This window comes from Anarrhichthys ocellatus, unplaced genomic scaffold (assembly GCF_004355925.1).
Source record: "Anarrhichthys ocellatus isolate YVR2014 unplaced genomic scaffold, GSC_Weel_1.0 scaffold4, whole genome shotgun sequence".
NCBI classification, from domain to species: domain Eukaryota; kingdom Metazoa; phylum Chordata; class Actinopteri; order Perciformes; family Anarhichadidae; genus Anarrhichthys; species Anarrhichthys ocellatus.
The window spans coordinates 6,031,592-6,052,472 of NW_022280034.1; the positions used below are offsets into that span (position 1 = coordinate 6,031,592).

The following is a 20,881-nucleotide window of genomic DNA, read 5'->3' on the forward strand; positions in this document are numbered from 1 at the left end:
AAGAGACTTCTTTCAATCTGTATGAGCAACGGATTTATAATGAAAATACCCAAATTGTTGATACAATGTGCAGGTTCGAAGTTCATTATTCAATTGTAAATGTTCAAATTTCCATTTTTTTGGAGCTGGAGATACAAGGTTTTTAAATCAGACAGCAAGAGTAAACTCCGCACTTTTGATACTAGAGTACATTCATAAATACTTCCAGTTTGGCTCCGTGAAGTATTTTTCCACTGTGGTGTTGTGTATTTACTCCACCACAGCTTGTCATGCAGACTATTGGTCCAAAACATCACATGGGAATAACAGGAATCGTTTCCTAAATGTATCACACAAACACTGCGAGACTAAGTGACGTGTCCTGACGTCATGTCCCCGTATGCGAAATACGATGCTGCAAGTGGCACCACGTGGTATGTTGTTTACGTCTTCCAGGAACATTGGAAGTGCGGCTGGAGAGCCGAGGAGGCGGCGGTGAAATTGTGAAATAGCTTTCCTGGATTGAGTTACGTTGTTCAGCATTTGGAAAGAGACCCGTAGACTTTGACGTCGCGAAAATGTCGAGCTGAATTCCCTCGTTTTTCCTCTTGAACGGCTCTTTAAGCAGCGCGAGACTCCCATCAGTATGTATTGTTATTGTTTTAGAGCTCGTGCCAGACTTGTCTTTTACTCTTTGTTCTCTCTACAGAGTCCTCGAGATCAAGTGTCGTCATCAACGCTGTAAAGCCTGAATGTAGCAGTTAGCATGCTTTTCAAGCACAAGAGCAATTAAGATAATGTTTTACATTTAATCTGGCTTTAATCTGATTTGGCTACAACAACATGTTCAGTATTGTCTAAACACCATGTTGACACCATTTTGTTACTGAGGAAAGCCAAAATCTAAAGCTATGAATGCATTTCCCTCAGTAACATTGTTGTTTTACTGAATGTTGCCTTTTAATCAAACTGCTTCATAAGTTAATGTTGTTTTTTTCAGATAAAGACTAGAATGCCTCAGCTTGGAAGTCTGTTCACACAGTTTCATCTCAGCTCCAAAGCTTCAGAAAGTGCTCAAAGTCAAAGCCCACATCAGACACCAACACTACCTGACTTTATACAACATGTCAGGTAAGCATTGTGTATGTGTGACGTCTCATTGATAAATATGTTTATATAAGTAACAGGATTGTTTGTAGTGATGATGAACCTCACTCTGCAGTTCCCATTAGCCCTACAGCATCTTCCAGCTTATCGTTTTGGTTTTACAGCCACCACTTTACTGTTATGCTCTAATAAACTTAGTTATAAAAAATAAAAGCTGCTGTACACTGCCTGCCCAAACGACAGACAGGCAAAGTTAGCGACTAGCTGGTTAACACGGTGGAGCATTTAGCAGCTAAAGAGCCAGAATTTTCCTTCAGGAATTGGTGGAGACTAAAACAGAACCAACAGGAGAATGAATACTGGACTTACATTAGTGTAGTGTACAGAAACACAACTCCAAGTGAATGCTAATGTTGCTTTGCGTCTGCTGGACGTGCCAACACATTTGCTGTAGCAACTTTATAATATTTAAATATTGTGTTTGCAGCTTATTCCAATGCCCTCAAGTGGCCAAAATGAAATCAATAATGCAGCTTCAGAAGTATTGTTTTGCACAAAATACCTCATATTGCATTTCATATTGTCTTTTTTTTTTTTACATGTCCTTTTACTGTAGGAAACTCACCGGGATAAGGAAGGAAGACGTCTACGGCCATCTGCGTATCCGCGACCAGTTTCAGGCCGCCAAAGATGACATCAACATTGTTATCCTCACAGGTTGGTATCTAGAATAAAATGGCCTTTCATTAAAAAAATCTGCACAGTAAATCAATATAATACAGATTTTTTTTTTGGTGTAGGATTCAATATTATCTGAATGTTGGTTTTCATAATATTGAGATATTTCTTAAACTTTAGTTTTTTCCAGGTCTTTAAGGCTGAGTCACTGCAGACATTTTCTTGTCACAGCAGGAGAAGCACAGGTGTTACTGATAACACTAACGATGGCTTTGTTCTACAGGCTCTTTGCACAGCAGCCTTTTTTTAACGTGGTATTGCAGAGTTAACACAGGTGTAATCAATAACATTAATTAAGGCCCTGTTGGCTATAGGGGGACCAGGGCCCTGCATGTGCATGCTGCCTCACTGGAATGACTGTGAAACACTAAATAGAACCATTATTAATTTGATCATTTACTCCTGTGTTTACCCTGCCGTGACATGTCAAAATGGCCGCTGTGAAAAGGGCCTATTAAAGTGTCCCTGTAAGCCAGCATGAAGAATACCAGCACGATCAAACTGCAGGCGCTAAATGGAATTCAGTCATCCATAGTGTTATTGTTTCCCACTGTGACGTGTCAAAATGTCTTCATATTCACATTACAGATTTGCTCGACAGTGTTGCAAACGCACCAATAGTGATCACAATATTATGTATTCCTTTATGTATTTGAGGTATTACAATCCAATTATTTATACATCCATGAATATTTTAGCTAATAAATTTACAGAAAATGTTTTGTATCACAATACATAGCGCTATCGTGATATATATATAATTAACGGTGATGGAGGATTTCATCTATTTGTCCTTGAGGTCTTGAGTACAGAATTAGGGACAGCATCTGTGGTATTCTGTCTCAGTAAAACCTCACTAATGTTTTCTTCTTTTTACTAAAAGGCCAGGGGATCTTCTGCATAGATGTAAAACCCTGGAGAGGCACAGTGTCCGCTCACAACAAGACCTGGCACGTGCAAGTGAAGGAAGAGGACCGAAACTTTACCAATACCTGCATTGAGCAGATTGAAGATCCCGTCAAAGCTATCATGGTAAAAAACTAAATAAGACACATTTAGCTGAAATGTCGAAATACCATCATGAAAGCCTAAATGTCAAACTGTCTGGCACTCTTGTGTCCAAGGTCCAATCAGTTGTCCAGGACATTGTTGTCATCTGAACTCCAGCCGGGTGAAGAGATTCTGAGTCACCATAACAATTTATATGGAAATTTCAAACACTACAACGGGGCTTCCCAAACTTTCTAAGTGGTCGCTCTTCATTTGAAAGGCCATAATTATATTCAGAAAGGGGTGAAAGCAGGCAGGTGCCTAAACACAGCTGTCACCTTATGTGCCTGGGTCTGTCAGGAGTCATTCATTTCCATCTCTATAGACGCTCAGTTTGGACTGAGAGCTTGACAGAAGAGCCTGATGGCAAACACACACCGCATTGTTTAAATAGTTCTGCTTGAATCGGCACGTATTAACTTAGTTATTCTACACAAAGCAGATACAGATTCACCGTCTGGGCCAATTTAAAGTTGTATAATTTCTATAAGTGGGTCCTTTTTTTTAATTTTATTGAAAAGTGGACATCTGCATTTGTGTCTTTTATGTCATTAAATAACTGTTTATCACAGAGGCATCCTGTGTGAATGTTAGCACATCTGACAAATTTCTAATTTTTGGATAAAAAAAACTCCCAATGCTGAAATGATCAACCAATTAAAGGATTTGTCTGTTAATTGATTATCTATGTTGGTTACTTGAAGACCTACACAGGTGTAACACTAACTGTCATTACTTGCATCCCTAAATTCTTCTCCTCTAGACCAAGACCGCTAACTTATGCAGCCATTTGCAGAGGAGCGGAGTACCTGTGCGCCAAAGCCTCTTTTTCCCCAGGGTTCTCCTCCTCTCTCCAGACTGCGAGCTAGATGAGGAGCTGAGGAAGAGGAGGGAGCTGATCTCTCACGGCCAGACAGACGACTTCCTCAAATCTTTCAGGGAGGGCTACATGGCCTGGATATCAGATGCACTGACTCCATCCTGGCTCTCCGGTGAGCGGTTCTATAAAATATAAACATTAATACACAGAGGGATTCAATTGATGTTCTATTGGCGAAATCTGCAAGTGCAGTTTCCGAATCGGCTTGTTTCCAAAATCGACAGAATGAAACAGACTGCTGCACTCGTGTAAAGAAAAGTTCAACATGTTTTTAAAAAAACATTGAATCATCAGTGTTGTTTCTCTTCATTCTAGTGCAGTGAGTGAATCTAGTATTTCATAATAACAATTTTGAAACCGCCAATGAGTTTTGACCATGAATCGCAAAGTCCCCAGTTTGAATTTTACTGAAGAGCTTTGTTGGATGTCATCCCATCTCTCCCTCCAATCATTTCCTATCACCTCTCTCCTGTAGACTCTCTAAAAACGACATGAAATGCCCCAAAAGTACTCAAAATATGATAATAATCTTACTGACCTTGCAAATGTTTTAACGTGATAAGAGGACTCAACAACTTGAGATGTTTTTATATATTCTTTACACTGTAATTATGATTTAAATTAAGCAATCTTTTGACAAGAATGCTACCAGGTTGCCTTTTTCCTCATTTTCATTTTGTCCTGCAGGTCGTCTGTCGTACAGGCAGATGGAGTCCGTGCGTGAAGTCCTGAGGAGGGTGGGGACGTGGGATCTGGTGAGTCTGCACTGTGGCGAGCAGCTGAAAGGAGACTTCCAGGGCTGCCAGTACATCGCTCTCAACCGACAGGAGACAGAAACGCTCGAGTTTTCCAGAGTCAAGACCCTGTCGGCTGATTCGCTGTGGGCCCTGCTGGGACATGCTCCTCAGGTCAGTCCACTGTGATGAGCCCCCAGGACCAGAGGTACAGTCTGTAGATGACAGTATGGATGCTGTTTCAACGGCTCCATATAATGTAAAGCAAAAAAAAAAGGCCTACATGAACCTGAAGACCAGCAGGTGGCAGTAGTACTTTATGACTGTCTCGCTCAGGTTTCAGGCATCTTCCTCTTGTTCTGGGAACTGGAAAAACACATGTTTGATTAAGGCTGGAGGTTGCAGAACACCACAGCAATGTTACAGTTATTTGAAAACAATTAGGGACATTATTAAAAATCAAGTTATTTCTGTATACACACTCAATTTGGTGATTACAATACAATTTTGGTCAAGAGACATTCAATAAAAAAAAAAATCAGGTTGTACAGTTTTTTATTTATTTAATAATCATCAAGCAAATTACATGTTTATTTATTTAGAAGTGATGCAATTAGACTAAGAGCGGTCTTTAAGAAAAAATACAATCGAGAAAAAGATGTTTTTTTACTGTTTAAAAAACATGTTTCACACTCGTCCACTCTCTCAGATCCTTTCCAATTAACACTCCCAGAGTTAATTACTGCCTAAACTCTTCAGTTTTTTATTGTGGTGTGTCACTCTGCCTGCCTGCAAGGTACTCATTAGCTCACTCGGTTGAATCAAGGCAATTGCGCGGCCATTGAATGTGAATAAGCATAATTTGAGCTTATTCGCATTCTCTGATCGGTTGATAATAATTGTTTATGTTATTGGAAGGTAATGATTTGGCTAATTGGTTACATGTTGTCTCTCCAGGTGGTATGAAAGGTAATCTTAACTGTCAATGTGGCAATAAATGTAAGTGTTGCAGTGGTTGATGATATTTACACAAAATTATAATTTAGTTTTCGGTTTCTTTTTTTTTGCCTGAAATCACTCACAACCATTGAATTTGTTTTGCTTGTGCGACGGTGCTTCAATACTACTTGTTAGAGAAATTAGTTGAATGAAGTAATTGTTACACAGTCAAAGGTCAGAGCTCTTAAGGTCCAGTGGGTACGACCCCTGGTCAGCATCCATTATGGATTTCGCACCCACCCTCAGCACCAAAACACTCAGTCCGGGTTTTCCTTTCAGACTCCTCTCAGGCTTTAATTCACACCCCCACCCCAAAAATCCAGACTGTATGTACTCTCGCCTCCAGCTGCTGTGTATTTGATACATGACCCAACAATCATTAGATGGTCTCCAGCGGCCCTTTTCTTGCCCAAGGGGACACACACGGTGACAACAAAATATATTATTTCCAAAGAAATATTTGTAAATGGAGGCAGTGAACCCCCACCCAAACATCACACAGAAATGTGACTTGGAGAATATATGGTGAATATTCTGCTACCCCACTTAGCATGTTCAAATACAAACAGGGGTATATATGTGTTTCCCATTATCAGATTCCAAGCATTTAGCTGCAAACCACAAGGAGAAATAGATTCTGCCCCTGGATTCGTACGAAACTTAACATTTGCTCTTTTGGACTCCACGACTGTGTCGCCCACTCTTCAGACCAAAAAAAAAAAACAAGAAGTATCCTCGCTCGTGTGCAGCAGCTGCGAGGGGAAGCTTGGGGGGTGGCAAAGAAACTTGATAGCTCCCCTAGGCGTATTTTGAGAGCCCAGAAATAATGCATGCTTTTTGATTTGTTACTTGTAAACACACAGGATAGAAGATCTGCGATATGAGCCACGGTTTCACTCGGGCATCTGTTTGGTTGTAAGAGGTGGCACCAGATGCATCCACAAAGCCACCGTGGAGGCACTAGGTGTGTTTTCTGTGGGCTCAGTCGATTACTCTGCGGAGAATGGGATGTCTACATGTCCCCAAAGTGGAGAATGATTGAGTAGAGTGGCTGTAATTTATTAATTATGGTCTATATTCTTAGACCACGGGTCTGGCTTCATTCAATTTGTATGGATTGAGGGGTAATTACATTGGGTGTGTGTGTGTGTCAGGGAGAGAGAGAGAGAGAAAGAGCTAAGGATCTATTCATGTCATAATTTAAAGTGCAGGTTACTTATATTGTTCATCTTCATGTCGTCTCCTCTTCTGAAATTTGACTTCATGACTTCTTTGTACCAGTTTATATAATCCGGATTATTGAGGAGGAGTAGTAATGGAGCCCTCGTGTTTAAAAAAAAAAGTCTCCTTACTCTCGGTCAGCGTATAGAGTGTCTGTCTAGTAATTGCATAGCTGAGAAACAACAATTGAGTTCCTACAAGCGTAACTTGACTACTTCACCATGTCAGCTGATTAATAGAGGCGAAGCCAGCAGGCGAAAGGCTGCAAATATACTGCCAACATCTCGGCTAACAACTAATCAGACTTCGGTTACCGTAGGTACAGCTCGTCTTTCTGACCGTCTACAGATTCCGCACAGATGTAGCTTGTTAATTTAACTCCTCGCTGACATTCCTCTCCGTTTGGCCATCTCCCAGGCAGCACGCGTCACAGAGCCTGTAATGGACGGTCTACCGTGCGCCCGGGTGCTTAGCACAGAGAAGGCGGAGAGGGGAGACATCAACTGCTTTGTGGTGATAATGAATGGAGGCACACAAAAGGCCAGGAGATAGCCATTTACAAAGCTTGCAAATTCTGCTGTCTAAATAGATAATAATGACAGCCGCTGCAGCTTTTTGGTCTCTTTTTATGTGGAGAAAAATAAGTATTGATCCATTAAAAGAAAATATGTGCAGCACCCATTTCTATTGATTATAAACCATTTGTAAGAATCATTCACATATATGGCAGAATCCTTTTATGTGCTGTATAAAATGTTATTTGCTAAACAAATTAGAATATGAACATGGCAGTGCCTGTCATTTCTCTAAAAGCCTGTGTACTTGTGAGTGGATGCTGTTGGACCGCACAAACACAGACGTATGTATTTTCAGTTACCAAGAAAAAGATCCTTAGAAGTTGTTTCACCGACTGAGTGCACTTTATCAGATTGTCAGCCCCTCAGAGTTCACCGAAGAATTTCCCAGAAAGAAAAAGATCTCTTCGTTGCGTTATTTCAACAAAAATGAAAATTGTGGGGAAATTACCGGTGATGTTCAGATTTCTGTAATTGCAACATCGCTCTCGAAAGGAAACTGGAATTGCAAATAATTTGCACCCGAGTGTGTGTAGGAAGCTACAGAGGAAAGCTAACCATGCAATTACACACGAGAAGGGTGCTGCAGATTCACAAGTGTCTGTAATGAACTAGTGAAGACACCAGCACTCGTACAGTGGAAGGCAATGATAAAAAGCTGCCTTGTAATAGCGTGTGATTAAACTTGGTAAAATCTATTTTTTCACTCGAGCACTATGCCACTGTGAAGAGTCCCGTGGAGAGATTCTGCATCTGTCAATTTGAAGATGACTCGATGTGTTTCCTCCAAATTCATCACCCGGCATGTAATACCAGTCATGTTTGAGGGCTCTCCACGCGCTCTTTTGTTAATTTAGTTAAACATCATCCAGTAGAGTTCATGTTTTACACATTCCTACTTAACACAGGTGGAGATTGAGTTTCAGTAAATTTGAATACATGTTTAAAATAAAGCTCCAGACCATTAATATTCATTACAAAATAATTTCTTTGAATGTGGAATGAGCTGTGGTTGTGCAAGGCGTGGGTAATACCTGTGTGTTATTATCTATGATACCCATTAATATTCTATGTTTGTACCGAGATTTTTTATGGTGATATACAGTACAATGATATAAAATAATAAAGGATACTATTTTATATCATTGCACTGTATATCAAGATAAAACATTGTGTAAAATATCTCATCCTTTTTCGATATACATTCTCGTACCATCTTATCTAACATGAGGATCAGATGCCTGTCTTTGTCATAAATGACAGTAAACTGAATATCTTTGAGTTTTTCACTACTAGGTGGATAAAACAAAGCAGTTTGACGACATCACTCTGGGCTCTGGTAAATCAGCATTGTTCACTATTTTCAGACATTTTATTGACAAAATTATTAATTCAGAAAATAATGTGCAGATTACCTGGTAATGAAATAATCATTAGTTGCAACCGTGATGATGTGATCATAGCCTACTAATATGGCTCCACTGGAGCTCAATAAAGGATAGTATTTAATTATTGCCCAGACCTTTGCTATGATATATTTAATAAGTCCAAAGAGGCTTCATACAAGATCTTTCCTATTAATGATTCTCTGACATCATCCAATTTAGCATCAAAAGCTAGATTTAGTATCTAATGGAGACTTTTCTTTGGTCACTGGCCAAGTTGTTAATTTTAACTCGGGAAGCTCAGCTATTTGTTTTGGGGAGTCAGGATATTACAGTGGTCCCCACAGTATAGCTTGTAAGATATGATCAATAGGGATTCATGAATAATGAAGAGGCCGAGTGGAGCAGAGACACTTAATTACAGTTTCAAAAGCCATTCTTGTTAATTGAGGAGAATAAAGGTGGTGAAGTGGACTGAACGGCAACATTTTTATCTCTGACTTTATTTTTTTTATTATTACTGAACAGAAAGACCCACGGTGATATCTAAAAAAACGCCAGCTGGTAATTGTCAAGTTCTCACTGTTTTCTCATATTGATGTATTTCTATGTTCGACATTTAATATCATAGTCTATTTTGCTTGCACAGTCAATTTCCTCTGACCACCTGTGAGCAGACTATCGTTCTTTTAATGTGAAGGCTAATATGCTGCATATCCAGACAGTGTGTGGCCGCTGTGTGTGCAGCAGATACAGTATGTAATTGACAGCCTTGCCATCTGTTACAGTTATGTGAAATGATGGATAAACTAGTTAACAGACACTTTGGCCCATTGTCTGTTGTTTTGATAATCACCCTTAATAACGGACGGCATCAATATGGTCTTTAAACCTGATTTGGGAGTTAATGGAGTCAGATGGGGGCAGTCAGTGTATGCTCTGGGGGTAATGCTGTTAGAGATGTTCGTAAAGAGCAAATTAAATCAGTCATAGATTGTGCCCTCTCAAGTCAGCCAGACAACCAGACCCATTGAGGAGAAAAAGGAGGGGGATCCATATTTTAACCTCTCGTAGGAAATGCACTTATGTGGATGGAAATAAAGTCAGAGCTGGCTGAATGGATGTAAATGGTTATTGCCGACAGTCTAATGGCTTCCTGTTAGCTGAGGCAGGTTGGTTGGAAGCAGAGATGTACGTAGCTATTCAGAACTTAACTAGCCATGTTTTTTTGCGTTCATGACTTAAGACAAATGTAGTTAATGACGTCGTCGGTAATGTCACCAAAACAAAGTTTAGGCATCTTAATGGATGGTCCACATCTGGAGCTCAATTTTTGATGTTTGAGTATTTCATGCAGGAAGTATTGTGAAGTGATTTGTCGAGCAAGACGATAATGGACTTATTCCTTTCTGGGGATTCATTTACTCTCCTTTTAGCGCTGAAATGCTTCGTCAATAAATAAATATATTGGTGAACAGAAAATGATTCGACGGCAATATTGATTCCAATTAACTTTTAGCAAAGAAAAATGCTAAACATTCGCTGGTTACAGATTCATAAATGTGAGGATTTCCTGCTTTTCTCTGTCTTATATCATTATAATATTCATACCTGCTGCTTTTGATCTCGTGGTTGGTCAACACAAGCAATTTGAAGATTGCAATTATTTACTTTAGTTTGTTTTTTAATGAATTCATAAGAAAACAGCCTTTTCCCATTTTAGCAGGTAGGGATGCAAAAATTTGTATTTTGCACTGATGCACAAGTTATATATTATGAAACAGTCATAGATTATATTGAATTGAAAAAGAAAAACAAGTTGTATTGAATTGCATCGTCAAAACGTGACATCTTCATCTAATTGCAGATAATCCAGTGATTCACACCTCTCTCAGCAGGTTGTTAATTTATTCCCCCAGTGAGCCAAACCACACAGTGTTTACCTAATTGCCTCATTAAATACATCCAAAACCTCCACCACTGTTGGCTGCTCCCATCGCATTTGGCACGTCGACAAAGATGTTTGCTGCGCCAGAGGTGTGTTACTCGGTGTTCCTCCCCATCTGTGTCTGGTGAGACACGGCGTGGAACAAAGAGCCCGTCGTCTGAAGCTGGTGTGGCGTTACGCTCACTCAGAGTTCACCTGAAACACTGCACCCATGGCTCCAGGTAACAGCCCCTGCTGACTGATACCCCGCTGGGATTCTTTGACTTTATCAGGAGAGGAATCTGAACTTTGTGAATGGCAATACACACAGGTGGTGACACGTCCCTACCCAATTACACAGTTCCTCACATTATTCACATTCGTCAGACCTGTCAGACCTATAATCACATTTATACTTAAACAATTAGATCAGTGTGAAGTCACGATGCAAGTTTATTGGGTTTTATTTTCTAATTAAAGAAGTAATTTGGGATGTTTGACACCAAAGTGGTTGAGAATCTGTGCCGCGAACATCCCTACAGGTGGAAGATAAACGAACCAGTGAGAACCCTATCAGCTGTTTGTTAGGAGACGTTAGAATGAGCTGTCGTCTTGAGTTTAAGAGGGTGAAAGGTGAACAGTGAACCAGAGGCAGGATTTATGACTTTTAGCAGACGGTAAATAAGAAGACGGGAGTTTGTCTCGTTGAAATGTGAGGAGTGATGTCATTCACACCATTTCCCCCCCCCCCCCGACACCGAAAGTGAGAGGCGGATCAGGGGTAGACTCCGTTAGGTGAGCTCTTAGCCCTTTGTGTGACACCCAACCTTAGCCCCAAGGGTCCTGTCCTCACCATTAAGTGTTACACACACACACACATTCAGGCCTGTCTGTGCTTGGAATGGTAATGATTCTCGTACACTCGTTGACGTCAAAAGGGAGACATTATTTTTTAGCAACTATTGATCTATTGTCTGGTTGATGGACGTGCAGCTGTGACATGCTACATTTAAGTGTAGGATGCAGGTTGCACTTTGAAAAATGCTTTTTTTTTATGTGAGCAGCTCCTTTACACTTTGTTATTCTACTGTAAGTTAGATACAGTATCGTCTTTACCCTCAGACACTTGCCGCGAGTGGCTGAGAGGTTAACATGTAGTGACAGTTACTGTACCTGACACACCATCTCTGCTGAACAACACCTGGCAGGCAGGTTGTCTAGACCACACAGAACTCTCCTCTTTGAGCTTTTGCCAAAGACAGCTGCATGCTTCCTTCCTGTATGTGGCACAACACGATCAATGCGGCAGGTAATCAAACCTGTTTTTTAATTATACGGTATTTCCTTGTAGCGTTTCTGATTGGCATTCTATGTTTTGGATAAAACATCTTAAGTTTGAGCCATAGATGTCTTAATTGTGTGGTTCACAGTGAATATGTTGGTATAGGATATGTTCATTTTAGCCTTAATGATTCTCTGTCTCCTACAGGTATTATTGGTACATTCCCAATAATATATAACAATTATAATATATAAGAATTATATATAAAATGTTCTTTGTTCTTTTGATTCCATATGATTTTCTAAAGACCGGTTTCCAGATTGTTGTAGGCAGTTTGACAAGGAGTTATTTACACATTTGTGTAAACTGTAACTACTGAGTGCATCGTGCAATTGTAACCAAATAAGATGTCATATGCTCATATCAACTCAAAATAATCCTGCAATTTGATTGCATTCTGCCCTCTGGCCATTGCTACAGAAAAAGGATCAATTTAAATGGGCATAAATTCAATTCATCCACAATTCATCCTTCTACAAAAACACAATATTCTCAGACGGGGCATATTCCAAAGCAGATCAGGATCTAGATGCAGATTTCAGAACATTTTCCTTAATGAAAATAGCATTTAAAGGATTGTTCAGCCTTTATGGAGGTAAATGCTTAATGGATGCTTTCCCACATAGGCAGTATGTGTGTTTCATAGCCTCTCGGGCTGTTCTTGCTATAAGAAGTGAATCTTTTTTCTTCTTCTGTCTGGGTTTGAATGTGATGCAAAAACAGTATTTTGTCTGTGCCACAAAGATGGAAGTACTCAACTTTAGTTCCATTAAATGAGTTAATTGCAGATTACCAACTATTAGGTTTGGCTGTGATTTGTTAGAATAACTCCTCTATGATGTCTTTGTGTTGGTTTATGCGCCTTTCTGCCACCAGCTGTCATGACGCTATTTGTTCATGCATCCTAAATTAAAAGACACTCATTCTGAAGTGTCTGACGCTATTGTAATACAAGCCATGTGGCATTCGGCCATGGCTCCATGGCTGCAATATAAGACACAATTGTTCCGGGTTTTTTTTTTTTTTTCTCGCTTTCTCCCTGTTTTAATGCGCAGTAATAAGTAAGTAAATGGTGGAAAGATGTGTGTCTGTAATGGCAGTGGCCTTTGTTGCAGATAATTAGGTTAGCAGCAAGAGTGTGCAGGTGTTGAGGGTGTGCTGTGTGCTCGTGTTGTGTTATCGACTTGCTCATATTCGTAGGCCATCAGGGGTGTCGCACTTCCCATCAGCCCCAAAGCTCACCAACCTCTTCACTATTAAAATGATCACTTTCAATAGCAGACAAAGGAAAGAGGGAACATATCTAGTGCAGGGTATTCTCCCCACCTCTAATGCTTATCTGCCTTTTGATGTCGGCGTAATAAAAGGCCTATTGGGCTTCCACAATGACCTGCAAAATGGACAAGGGCCGATATACTGGGCTCTGACTGTCGCTACCATTAACTAAAAGGCCCAGACATTATGGAGAGCCGGGGATGAAAGAACATGGAAAAAAAATAATAATTGAAAAATTGCCTAATGCTAAAGTGAAAGAAAATGGAACTGTGAAAAGGCACTGTAATATTCTGTTATCCCCTGTAAATGCAGCCAAACAAGAGATGCAGCGAGGCATTCTTTTTGAAATGGATGTGGTTCAATTACCTGCATGTCTAAATCTAGTTAAGGCTTCTATTGTCAGGCTCAAACATAGCAGGCAGTATTGATGTAATGTTAAAGCGTATGATGGCCTACAACCTACATAAAATCAAGAGAGGTGTGACTCCATTCAAGATGTGGAGGGGAATTAAAAAAGCTCACAGTGAGAACAAGGTTAATTTAATATTTATTCTGTTTCAGAAAGCCTTTCGGATCAGACATTTAGCAAGGTTGTGGAAAATATTACATATTTTATTTTTTTGAAGAGTAATTGGTTCCTAAGGAGGATCTTTGTGCAAGTATTATCTTCCAATAAAAGGAGAAGTTATTTGTTTTACCCTGTAATACATTTGGTAAATGTAAATAATTAATTATTAATAAGCCTGATATATCAGAATTTTTTTTTATTAATTTATCAGTAATCGGCAATTGTTTTGCTTATCATTTGAATCATTTTAAAAGAAAAATAAGCTCACAATAGGCAGAACCAGACTGAATGTGGTTAAAAATTTAAAAATACAAAATATTTCTACTTCATTTCAATAAAAAGTTACCTGCTACTGTAATTAAAATGCTGCTGAATCAACGGTAATTACCAAAGTTAGTCCTGTGATGTCGTGGATGCCTCGCCATCTTTTACCTGCAGATCATCAAATCAATCCTTTCCAGGTAAAAATGGACCTCAAGTTTGACAGACGTTTTTATTTGATCCATTATTAAACCCTGTCCCTGTTCCAACAAGCCACAATCAATATGTTTGTACCGAACTTGAGTCTACAAGCTCATAGACAAAACAACAGCTTGTCCACGTAGAGTTCAAATGTGAAAGTCATGAACGTCTGCTTGGCTCCAGGCAGAGGTCAGGAGGTCTCCGTCAGGGGTCTTGACCCCAGCAAAAGCCCTGAATATCCAAGAACAGCTCCCTGTTTTTCAGCCGCTTCTGTACAACACTTCACTTTATAATCTTGATTATATGTATTACCTGCTGACTTCTCTCTGTCCTACTCTGCAGGTAACGGTTAAGATGTACAAGCGTGGATCTCAGGGCTGGCTGGGAAAATCCCTGAACGCCTCCACCACCATCCCCTCCAACACTGCTGTGATCTTCAGGATCAGCGGGGAGGAAGCAGATGCCAAAATCCCAGCAAACACCATTCACAGCATCTTACTCAGCAACTGACCGCGTGTGTCAGTCGATAAAGAGGAACGCCATCACAACGTGGCTCTGCGGGGAGACGAAGCATTCTTAATTACAAGAAGAAAAGCTCCTAATTTAGCTCAAACCTACTCACGTTTTTAATGAGTGCCTTTTACTATGCAGTGTTTGCAATCTGTCATATTGTACTAAAAACACAAGTTCTGAATGTCTTTAAGTGAACATTTATTGAAAAAAAAAAAAAAGAAGAGAAGAAAAATGACAATTTCACTGATTCTGCAATCCTCAGTGGCAATATTATGTTAATGAAAATGGTTTCAGACAATTACACGGATTAAGTTTCTCTTGTTTTGAATTTCTGGGGCTGGCCCACACTTTACACGAGCCATTAATTAATCATTATGCTCGCTGATTGTGTCACATCAGTTCCAGATTGAAGTGTTTAATGTGTTAATCGTGGCGGTTAAAAGCTGGTGGCCTCTAGTAGTACGACGACTGCCTCTGTGGGTTTAACGGGCAGTGATTTACCGTCTGTTTAGAAAGTGTAACTGTGAGGTGCTTTATTAATATGCTCCACCGCACAGAGGAGATGATAACATATTCAAGAGCGCACAAGCGTAGCCACCCGTGCCATTCATAACTGTCGGAGTCACTTTCCATCAGTTACCAGGCTTACACGGCTGCGCTAACAGCTAGCAATTGTATTTTCTTTGCCTGGTAGCGGCCAAAATGAAGTTATTTACATCGAGATATCAGTGCCTTTAGCTAATGCAATAGAAGGAGCTCTCTGTGTTGATGGTATCTCTTTGCATGGCATCTCTCATACCTGAAACATCATTACACTATACTCAAACGTCTGTTTACTGTTTCACCTGAGGGACAGATTGCACAAACAGTACCGTTCTCTTTGTATTTGTAAGTGCAGATTTTTTAGACTCTGGTTGTTTTCAGATATTGGTCAACATTGCTTGAATGTAAAAGTGTTCTGATGAATTTATTTCTTTTACATATTCAAACTTAAGTTCTAATTATGGTCCTGAGGAACTGTTTTCTCCGCTACACTTGACAAACAATATTGACAATATCAGACGATCTGGGATGAGAAGGGTTGTGAGACATTGCTATATATGATTCTGAGTGGTGGGTGCATGCGGGTTAATATGAATGTTTTGCGATTTGTTTTTTAACTTCTAGCACTTTCAGTATCAAGCCTACTTGGTTGTTAACAATACTCTAGAGTCGAGTGATTAAAGCATGGTTGTCATGCTTTAAACATAGTTTTTATGTTTACATATATTTGTACTATCTGCTGTCATAATAAAAAATATTTTATGATTTAATGCTCCTTATTCAAAGTCACTTGTCACTACTGGGCCAGGAGGTTTCTTCAAAGCTTCATTTGGGAGATGGAGGGCATCCTTCAATGGCTGACTTTGCTCTGTGAAAGCACGCAGCACGTCTACCGTGCGGTGAAAGTCTGGATATTAGGAATGGATGACTGGCCACGGGGACAAAGCGAACTCTGTTGGGCAGCGTGGTGGCGAGAGGGAGGGGAAGCAGAGCGGAAATGGACATGGAGATCAGACCAGAACATAGTGCGACAAGGTAACAAGGTAAAGTGATCCCAGGCTGCAATTCCTCAGGAAACTGAATCAATGAGGGTTCTGTTTAAATGGAAATCCTCCCGGATATCGAGTTTATGTGAATCTATAGCACAATAGAATTAGTTGTAAATATGTTTTCCTTTGCAGTAAACGTCTGCGTCGTATATTCTACTGCTGTTCTTACCATCTGTAAGTTGCATGTTTTGACGTCGAGAAAGACTTTGAGAGCTGGCACATCCAGGAAGTGATGAAGTAAAAGTCTTGACCCTGCAATAAGACCAGGTGTCCAACTTTGACCTCGCGCCGTTTGGCACGGTCCACAGGGTTGTTAGGTCAGGTGACTGGTTTGACCTTTCCTTTGTACAGGACATGCAACTGTAGAGCAGCCTGGACATAAAGGACAGATCCCTCTCAAATGACATATGCGAAGGAACGAGCCACTGTCTCAACCACAGCCATTTAGTTGGAAATCCTGCACCACAGTGCTGCATTCATACGGGTCAGTACTCGAGGACATAACTGGGGTTTTTTTTTCCCCTCTCAAAAATGGTTTGAAACGCTTCCTTTCACCTGCTTGAACGCAGATGCAGTAAAGACAGTTTGATCGCATTATGTGAGCGCCCTACCTTGTGCAATTTTGCTTCTTCAGCTTGACTAGCTCAAAGGTTCTGATCAGACGGAGGTCAATACACTCTTTTTAACTGTAACATTTTCTGAGATGCAAGCCTGTTTCATCTGTAAAGGGCCCTAGAGATGAGATTGTGTTGTACTGAGAGTCTAACCCCACAGGAAAAGCTGTGTTTACTGTAAGTGGGGGAACAGTTAGGAATGACTCTTGGCTCTGATTGTGCCCTTACATAAAAACAACGTGAACAGTAAAATGCATTGGAACTGTAAGTGCATTGATATTCAGCAGTTAACAATCACTTTGCGTCTCTTATCTTCATGTTATCACAGCAGCTACCACGGCTTCAAGTTTTACAAAAGTATTTCTCCTTATTGGAACTTTGACACCATTATTGTAGCTTAAAGAGAGAGCGGACGCAGCTCCGAAGACAAATGGTCGAGTAATAAACTAGGTAGCTTGTGTTTCTCTGGAGAAGCCAGGGGTGTCACAAGCCTGCTGTTTGGCTCATTTTCTGTAACCAGTGTAGCATTAAAGCATGGTGGAAATAGCTGACTATTTCTAATTAGCACTAACACAAATTACAGCTGAGGCTGATGGGAATATCATTACTGCAGGTAACTGATCATAAACCAAACGGACAAATTTACAATTCATCCTGAGTGCTGAAGGAGACCTGAATGTCCCCATGAATGTAGCATGGCAATTCATCCAATAGTTGTCAAGACATCTCACCAAAAAAAAGAATGGTGAGCTAAAGGAAAAGTCAGGGGACCATCAAAAGCATTGAGATAGGCTACATCATCTGTGCACCGTAAATGTCTGTACCAAATTGCTTGCAATCCAAAGATATTTCCAACTGGACCAAAATGGTGGACAGCTATGCTGCGAGGCTAAAAACTCAAAAGCTTATTAATCCAAGACCTTGCTGTGTCTTGGGTCAGGACACTGCTGCTTCCAATTATATATTTATTGTTTTTTGGGGGTAAAATACTTACATTTTACTGAGAAGGGAAAATAACTATTCGATGCTCACAACTTATGTAGCCTGTGATAAGGGGTTTACATGGCTTTACATTAACAGGTCAAACGCAAATAAACAGGTTGGGAACCACTAGTGTTCAACATTGTTACAGCTGTATAAACTGCTGTGAACATGTTACACAAATACAGGATCCGTGACAAAGGTACATGATGACTGAATTGCACCTGAAAAAGCCAATAAGTAGATAGACCTTTCTTAGCACCATGTATTCATATAAAGCTGATGAATCAGAGGGTTAAAAGTGCTTATAAAGAAAAGAAATGCTGCGATGTAGCATAGGGGACATTTTTTTGAATGCACTTTATGACAGGATAAAGTGTAATTGTGGTGAAAACATAACTACCAGCTACATTTTGCAGGCTTTTATACAAACTACTACAATGTGGTGATGAAAGGAGACAATGCCCACAAAACCCCTATTCTGTGACCGCTACTTTACTGAACAGCAACAAAGCTGTGAGAGTGTGAAAGCAGTCGGATTCAGAAGAGATTAAATGTTTTTCTCTTGCAGATGCACAAAATTAAGTAGGGTACTCAAAAGTATCATCAAGACTCTATTAAATGTAGAGTTATTAATACACTTCAGTGTCCAATAAAAAAAAGAACAAATTAATGGGCACATGGGGTAGCAACAGGCAGGGGCTGCAGAAATTAGCCGGTCTTTAAACAACCCTCAAAAGCACCACACTTGTAAAAAAAAACCTACAGGACAACAAAAGACATACAGGAGTGAATGAAATGATGCTTCCTTGCCAATTACTGTGGGGAAGCGTGGTGGTGGTGGAGCTTTTTGTGCTTCACACAGGCAGTCTTTTTCTCCCCTTGTCCCCGGCTATTGAGAGGGATACATTAGCCAGGCGGGGATGGATGGAGTGGAGAGGAGCAGAGCGGCGCTTTCGCAGTCATACAGCTCACTTCACGCCTGGTGTTACAGACCTCTCTTATGACTTCACTCACAGTGCTCGCACAGAATGCGATTTTTTTTTTTACAATGCAATTTTCTACCTGCTTTCTAAGACTTTTTAACAAAAAATTCAGATGTGGAAAATATCTGCTCTCCTTTATCTTGTTTGGATGAATTGCAGAGATGATGTTCGTGTGTGGTTTAATTTTTCATTGAGCTGACATGAAATCTGTTTTGATGACTATTTGCAGTAGAGCTAAAATTACGTAGTAAGACATGTTAAAATGTATTTCAAAGGAGCTCTTACTCTTTTCATCCCTCAAACAATCTGTTTTTCCCTTTTCCCAGACTTATTTTCAAACTTTAGAAGCACTCTCCCTGTAAGCATGGTTGTGGTGATTTTCAGGTGGACGTTTAGGTTAAAGCCAGTTGAAATTTGATTAAAAAGTGAATGTTTTTCGGTGACAATTTCAAATTTCAAGACTTGCTTCACAGATAAACATGATCATTGAAATGCTCTATAACCTTATTTTAGACATCTTTTGACACGCATGGCTGCAACACTGATGTTATATTTAATTGTAAAATGTTATTTTTTAATTTTTTTTTTCACGCATATGCCTCTGGACCACCTCAATGAATGCTCTTTTTTTGATGCCAATCCCAACAGACTCCGCACGGTCACAGTGTGCGTAAACCTGCCGTCTGTGACAACTATCAGCAAGGTTAATGTGGCGGATAACAACATCCATCATTCAGTTTCATTAGCGCTGTCCTCTGACCTGTTCCACATAATGTTGTCAAATGTGTCAGGCGCCAGATTATTGGGAGGTATGATGATCAATAGATAAATAAGAGAGCTGTGTGCAACGCTGCTGGCACCGCTGCAGAATAAACCTCCATCCAGCATTCTGCCGCCTGTCACAAATCTGAAAAACAAATGGACTAGCCCCTGGCAAGGGCCATCAATAATAATATAATGTGTGGATGATGATGAATTAGAGCCAGACTCCGCAGTGCATCGCCGTCATACGCACAGAAACATCACTAGATGAATGCATCGATCACTGTGTTCACATTAGTTTGCTTAATCTGCATTTGAGTCGATGGGGCAGCACAGCGTTTCACTTCACTGAATTCAGAAAAGTTAATAATGTCCAATAATCAAAAGCTGTTTATGAAAGCACCTCTTTTTGTGCGTCATTGATTGGACTCTGTAATGCACTGCAGTCACTGATCACTCAGACGGAATGCACTTAGGAAATGACAAATGTATGTTATATTTCAATAACATAGATTTTTCCCTGCTTTAACCACAGGTTGGAGTTTAAACAAACATTTCCACATCCATAATAGGCTAAGTATAGACATGAACTCATAGTAATATGGAACTCCCTTTCAATGTTCTCGTTAAACTCTATTTCTGGGATGTTGGAGAAGGATATAACCTGGGAATTGTGTGATTTCAACCTGATGTTGACTTATGTTTGAATGTAATTTTACTGCTTTCATCATGGGTCTTTGTAAAGAAAATGTAGATATGTTTTATAAATATAGTAATTAAACCTGAGGGTAGGCCTTTTATGTTTGGCATAGTTGTTTTCAGCCTTTCAGTATATTGTAATTAAAGTGGTCTGAGAGAAAACTAGATTTGTGCGCCTCCGATTGGCTCTGTTTTCAGGCTCTAGAAGATCTGGCTGATGACGGGAGACTTTGGAAGTCGCAGGTCATTTCAGAGAGGGCCTTCCTTTTCTACGAATGCAGATGAGTGTGCACATCCCTTCAGATCTTCAAAGCCTGATTCAAAGACAGAATATCCCGCAGGAAAAGTGGCTTTTCCAGCATATAGCAACTGCCTACACTGCAACGCAGCCCCCAAAAAAAGGCAGAAATAATTTCACCACAGGTTAATAGCATGACTTGGAGCTGTAGTGTAGTCTACTTCAGCACACGGTATGCACAGGTTTATCCATCT

At 40.1% G+C, this 20,881-nt stretch overlaps 1 protein-coding gene across 1 annotated transcript; it reads left to right on the top strand.

Annotated features, from left to right (window-relative positions):
• The first annotated feature begins 440 nt into the window (after positions 1–440).
• LOC116381644 (uncharacterized) lies at positions 441–16,063 on the top strand. The gene is made up of 7 exons (XM_031843942.1): positions 441–623; positions 980–1,110; positions 1,703–1,803; positions 2,708–2,856; positions 3,638–3,866; positions 4,442–4,662; positions 14,585–16,063. The coding sequence occupies exons 2-7, from the start codon at positions 992–994 to the stop codon at positions 14,750–14,752; spliced, it is 987 nt and encodes a 328-aa protein (XP_031699802.1). The 5' UTR covers positions 441–623; positions 980–991; the 3' UTR covers positions 14,753–16,063.
• Positions 16,064–20,881: the final 4,818 nt, after the last annotated feature.

Coding starts and splice junctions, on each gene's coding strand:
- LOC116381644 (XM_031843942.1), top strand. CDS start 992: ATGCCTCAGCTTGGAAGTCTGTTCACACAGTTTCATCTCAGCTCCAAA. Junction 1,111..1,702: donor GACTTTATACAACATGTCAG/GTAAGCATTGTG, acceptor CTTTTACTGTAG/GAAACTCACCGGGATAAGGA. Junction 1,804..2,707: donor CAACATTGTTATCCTCACAG/GTTGGTATCTAG, acceptor TTTTACTAAAAG/GCCAGGGGATCTTCTGCATA.